Below are 6,020 nucleotides of genomic sequence, written 5' to 3' on the forward strand. Positions count from 1 at the left end.
ATTAAGATTTTTTTTTTGAAGAAGAAGAAAGGCCACAGCTGCAGGCAGGGAGGGAAGGAAGGAAAGTGCTGAGTCTTCAGGGACTGCACAGAAGGTAATGGGCTGTTGGCAGGACAGTAACCGAACAGAGCTGAAGCCTGGATGCTGGAGCTACACAGTATCTCTCCCTGCACTTTCTGGACTGTGCCCTGCTGGAGGACTGCACCCAAGGAAAGAAGTGCTGTGATATGCTGAGCCCTGGAGAGTGGAGGGAGAGGTCCCATGCAGCTCTGTGGACCCCTGTAGAAAGCCCTGGCATCTGGGCTGCAGCCCCTTTCTCCACTGCTGCCCTGCCTGCCTGAGGTTTGCAGGGCTCAGCAAAGAGTGCTTCCTTCTCTGGCTGCAGCCTTGCAAACCTGCCTTCCACTCATTGGCAGCTGGTGGACAGTGGCAGCTTTTTGCTGGTAACTAAGCCGGTTGCTAATAAGCAGAATCTACTGTACTTCACAGAATTCTTATCAGTTGTATAGAGAAAATGTTAACTCGTTTTGCTTTTTCAGGATTGGAGATCTTGCGGGTAATTAATGAACCCACTGCGGCAGCTATGGCTTATGGTCTGCATAAAGCTGATGTGTCTAATGTTCTGGTAGTGGATTTGGGTGGAGGAACTTTGGACGTCTCATTATTGAATAAACAAGGAGGGATGTTTCTGACACGAGCGATGGCAGGTGAGGTTAAGTCACCCTATACTTCAATGGAACATGTAACTTTTTCTTAAATAAAAATAGTTCTATATAAATTTAGTGAATACACTTCAAAAAAAAAAAAAAAAAATCACCTGTAAAGGGATATTGATGTGCTCAGATAGACATACCTTAAAATTTTGAGTAGTCTCTGAATGTTCTCCCAACTCTCCATAATTCTAAAATTAGGTTTACAACTGATTTTAATTAGGAGAAATTCTTCGACTCTTTGGCTCATTTTAACATAAGCTGTGGTTTAGTTTTCTCTGTGATTGTCAACGATTGTGCACAGGTAACCTGAGCATTCGTGTATGCTACAATTACTGTGCTTGGAGCTAGTGGCATTTGAAACATTCTAATACCTCCATCTGTCTTAGTCGAGGGGATTTGTCAGATTGTTGAAGGTGCTTTAGAACACCCTTTTGTGTTTGGCTGCAGCTCAGATGTTAAAGGAGTGGAGAGCTCACACACTCTTAACCCAGAAACAGGTTTTGTTACACAAATATGCCACACTGATTCATCACTTGGCAAATAATTCTGGCAGTGATGATTTGTAAAACTATGTAGTGAGCACAACTGCTTTGCAGATGACCTGGGTTCCAGACAGATCTGAGGCTGAGTAGTATTGCTGATATTCCCCTGACTGAATGAGCTTTGACACCTGCTATGCTGTCCAGTGAAGGCAAAAGAGTAATAAGTGCAGTCAGCCATTTCAACATCATTCTGTTGGACAACATGTTACCCAACATAAGAACTCTTTTTTTATTCAGTTGAAATAAAAAGATGGACTGAATACTTATGGGTATTGCCCATTCCATTGGAAAACTCAAGAGGCCAGTCTTATGAAGAGCAGTCAGGGGTATTTGAAAACTGTTGGAAGGAGGGTTTAGGTGGATCTAACATCTTAAGAGAGAATTTGGGATGAGTGCATTATGCCCCTGGATACCTATAAAGCCTAGTGTAGGATGGGTCAGTCACTAGGAGCTTGAAGCTCACTGACCGAAGGAGCTGAAGTAACTTGTATTGGGAATTGTTTCCACAAAAAACTTAATAGATACCTCATGGCTCAGAAGTTGCCTTTATCAGTGCACATTAATGTCCCTTAGTATATGATTTTAATATGAAGGCTTTAAAATACAATAAACCCTTCATGAAGTTCAGACCAGTTGAGGCAGTAATCCTTATTCTTGAGTTTCATCTTGGCACTACTGGTGGAAATGTCTAATTTGGGCAGATATGTAGTCAGTAACAAAGACTTTGCGTGTGAGTTGGGACTGTGGAAAAGATTGACTTTCTTAGTATTACAGTGGACCACAAATGTTTTTCATTTTAAATGTTACACTCTGCTAACAAAACTTTCCTACCAGCCTAGTGGAATTTTTTTTAGATACTTTCTCTGAAATCCCAAGCCCATTGCTTTTTCATTTATACATATTGAAACAGAGAACCTGAGAACTTTCTTGCCTTGTTTTGTGCAGCATATTACAAACAAAATATCCCCCAATTATTATACTTCTGGTTCTTGTTGTGTCATTGACTGCTGGGACTATATTTGTGTACATTTCTTTTTCCCAGTTCCATGAACTCTGATATCCTCATAGTTCCTTGCATGTTCATGTTGCGTGTAAAACAGGGCATTTTTTTTTTTTTTTGGCCTTCTGAAGTACTGTATGTGACCTGTCTGATATGCTTTTATGTCTTAGGTAACAACAAACTTGGAGGACAGGACTTTAATCAGCGATTGCTGCAGTACTTGTATGGCCAAATCCATCGAATGTATGGCTTTGTTCCTTCCAGAAAGGAAGAAATACATCGACTTAGGCAGGCTGTGGAAGCAGTTAAGTTAAATTTGACTCTACACAATTCTTCTCCTCTCAGTGTCTCTCTTACCATGCCAGAAAGGAAGGACCTAAAAGAACTTTCAGAAAGAGAACAGATAAAAATAAGCAGCCTAATTGAAGACAAACCTTCACAAAGGGAAGATAAAATGATAAACCTTTTAAGGGATGACCTTCCACAAACAAAGAGCAACACTGTCAAAGTTATCTTTGAAATAGAAATCTCAAGAAAACTATTTGAGAAGTTAAATGAGGACCTATTTGAGAAAATCCTTGTGCCCATCGAGCAAGTGTTGAAGGAAGGACATCTACACAAGACAGAAGTGGATGAGATTGTATTAGTAGGGGGCTCCACCCGAATTCCCCGGATACGCAAAGTTATTCAAGAGTTCTTTGGAAAGGATCCCAATACCTCAGTAGATCCCGATCTGGCAGTAGTAATAGGTGTAGCTATCCAAGCTGGGATTGTTGGAGGGTCATGGCCCCTCCAAGTCAGTGCTATAGAAATTCCTAATAGGCATTTACGAAAAACTAACTTCAACTGAACTTCATTCTTCTTGTCGCATTCCATTATTCACTGTTCCAAAAAACTGTACTCATGACAGTGCACAGACTTACCCAACAATGAAGTGTAGTCTTAACCATGTAATATCTGCCTTTTAATTCTGTTCTATTTAAGTGTTGCTAGAGACCATTCATTGTGTTCTGACTATATCGTGTTTTAAAGGTATTAGAAATTCAAAAATAATGAACGTGAAATGACCCTGCCCTGCCCTTCTTTCCCCAACACCATTGGCTTATAGAACGGATATGGGATGGAAACCTGAGTTGATAGTTGTGAAAACACGCTACTGCCAATAAGATGCACACATTTTCTTGCTAAATTTTATTAGCAGACCTTCAAGACTTGAAAGTGGAATGTAACCATGAGCTTCAACCTATGGTGAAGATAATGTTGTCATAATGCCCTGGGGATTCCCGGGTACATGTATTTACTGTGAGATGAGGTGTAGCAGTATTAATGCAGATAGAACAGGTAATGTTCAGTTTAAATTTATTTATTAAACTGGGTCAGTTAAGCACTTCAAATGCAGTTTTCCAGCTTGAATACTGTCTATTTGTCCACTTAAGATTGCTGTGCTGCTGTTTATAACAGCTCAGTGTTATTGCTGAAACTACTTGTGGATGTGTTGTCTCTTTTTAACCGAAGACTTACTACAATCAAAATAATTAAGAAATGTTTTAGCTTTTTCCCGTTGTTGTTCTTGTTTGTTTTACAATGCATTTTCCTAACTGATTCCTCTGATTCACTTTGTCATCAGCTAGAGAGGCTGCTGTGGTCCCTCTCCGGTGGCCAGGCACCTGACGATGCAATCATTACTATCGTTTCTGCCATCCAGACAAAAGCTTTTATAAAGCCAGTTTTATATTAAATAAAAAAGGCACATTAGGCCAGGCACATATTCCCTTTGTGTTTTTTAACCAACACCTGCCTACGTTGGATTTGATGACAACCATGAAATGCGTTGGTTCTCAGCGAAGAGAATTGATATTTTATTAACTTTCCCTCCTTAAAAATTAAATGAATCCAACTCTTTTCATCTGGTGACCAGCATATTGGTGTCTACATATTTTCAGTTCCTGATGCTTGCCCCCATTCTGTGAATTGAACATGGAGTGACGACTGTGAGCTGTAGTCGGGTAAAGATAAACTATACATGTAGCACAGGAATTTGGATGTAACTGTAATAGTACTGTGGCCTTTTGCATTTGATGACTGTTTTGACTAATGGCAGCTTAAAAACACAAGGAACAGAAACTGATGTCTAAAGTCTCTACTTTTGGAGGAAAGTTTTAAAGAGCTGTGTCTAATTGTGCCTTTTTTTTTTTTTTTTTTTTTTTTTTTGAAGGGATAAAATAGAATGCTGAATAGCCAAATTACTTCCTTTTTATGTGTGTTAATGAATATTTTATCCACAGTTAAATGAGGGTATTTTCATCACCTTAACAGCAAATAACGAAGCAAAATTTGCTTAACAAATCTGAAACAAGTTGTTTAAGTGTGTGAGATCTAACAGCTGTCAATTCTAAATATTTTGCTATCTGCTACAGTTGAGACTTACTTTTCAGTAATGAGCTTGCACTTAACAGTTTAGACACCGTTCTGGAATATATCTGACCCTGCTATTTTAAAGCGGCCTTATATTGGAGTTTACAAAGAATTACAGAAGTTGTTGCTAGAACTGTAACCAAGGAAAGCCAAGAACCTTTCTGTATAGAGAAAGAGAAGTAGCAAAAATCCATGTTTTTAAGGGTCCTCACCTGTGTTTTATACAGAGCCTGCTGCAATAAGGGGAAAATATTTTTAATAAAAAGTGGTTGTACAACTGCAAAAATTAGGGGGTGGAGTGCTATGTAATTCTTTAAATTAACTTTTTTTTAAAGTGACTAATCTTAAAGTTGAATGTCTCTTCAAAGAAATAATGGACAAATGTCCGTATGCAGTACTATTCTCTCAAGTAATATGCAGATGCTATTTCAGGCCCTTATCTTGCAAATACTTCCATTTTATATTAACTGTGCATATATGCAGAAGTCTGCAAGAATCAAGGCTTATCCTTGTCCTGCATTAGAATTACAATTGGTCTTAGTGCTAATTTTTGTTTTTAACACTATTTTTGTGTGTGAATCTAGCAAGATAAGAACTGACTGCATAAAATCATAGCTACTTAAATTGAACCAGAAAAGCTTTAAGTCTTGGTTAGTTAGGAAGGGGCTTATGAGGAATTTCAACATGTGAAAGTCGTAACAAAAATAGATAGGGCTTTTAAAATTTTCAAAGGGAGAGGATGGCAAAATTGTCCGATAAGTGAACTTTTCATTTCCGTAAGTGTAAGTCTTCAAGTTTTTTGTTTTCAAGGATGGATGTGGTGTTTACTTGAAAAATTTCCAAAAGGGATGCAGCTTTTTATCCAGAAACTTTTCATAGACACATTAACATACATTGGACATCTCATAGTGCATGGTCTATTTAATATTTTTTTTAACTATCTTGTCTGGTTGATAAATTAAAGAGCAACCAAGTTATTTATTTTGTAACTGATACTAATTTTGGTACTGTATTTTGGCACAAACCACTGAATTTTAAAGGAAAAGAGTTATATTGCACATTGTGTATTTTCCCTGGTGTACAACTTACTTTGAAGGTCCTTTGTTTAATTAAATGACACTGTTTGAAGGTCAGAGTTCTGTTTTTAAGTCTCGTCCTTCTATTTAAATCTTGGTGCCTGTAGCTTTAGCCCAGTAACACCTTTACTTAAAAGTGTTTATGTAGCTGAGGTTCAGTGGGTTCCAGTTCTGGAAGTGGTGATACCTCATCACTATTATAAAATTTTGTCAGTTTGCAGGTTCACATGTACATCTGCATGTGTGGAAAATTGAGGAAAAATTTATTTTCAAA

At 38.1% G+C, this 6,020-nt stretch overlaps 1 protein-coding gene across 2 annotated transcripts in view; it reads left to right on the forward strand.

Annotated features, from left to right (window-relative positions):
- HSPA13 (heat shock protein family A (Hsp70) member 13) overlaps nucleotides 1-6,020 on the forward strand; it is a 29,814-nt gene extending 23,794 nt beyond the window's left edge. For both annotated transcript variants that reach the window (XM_067543246.1, XM_067543239.1), the window contains exons 4-5: nucleotides 540-707; nucleotides 2,426-6,020. In XM_067543246.1, coding sequence (XP_067399347.1) covers nucleotides 540-707; nucleotides 2,426-3,105 — 848 coding nt within the window. In that variant the 3' untranslated portion in view covers nucleotides 3,106-6,020. The remainder of the gene's footprint in view (nucleotides 1-539; nucleotides 708-2,425) is intronic.

This window comes from Emydura macquarii, unplaced genomic scaffold (genome assembly GCF_026122565.2).
Source record: "Emydura macquarii macquarii isolate MOO-44397 ecotype Brisbane River unplaced genomic scaffold, CSIRO-AGI_Emac_v2 contig_75, whole genome shotgun sequence".
NCBI classification, from domain to species: Eukaryota; Metazoa; Chordata; order Testudines; family Chelidae; genus Emydura; species Emydura macquarii.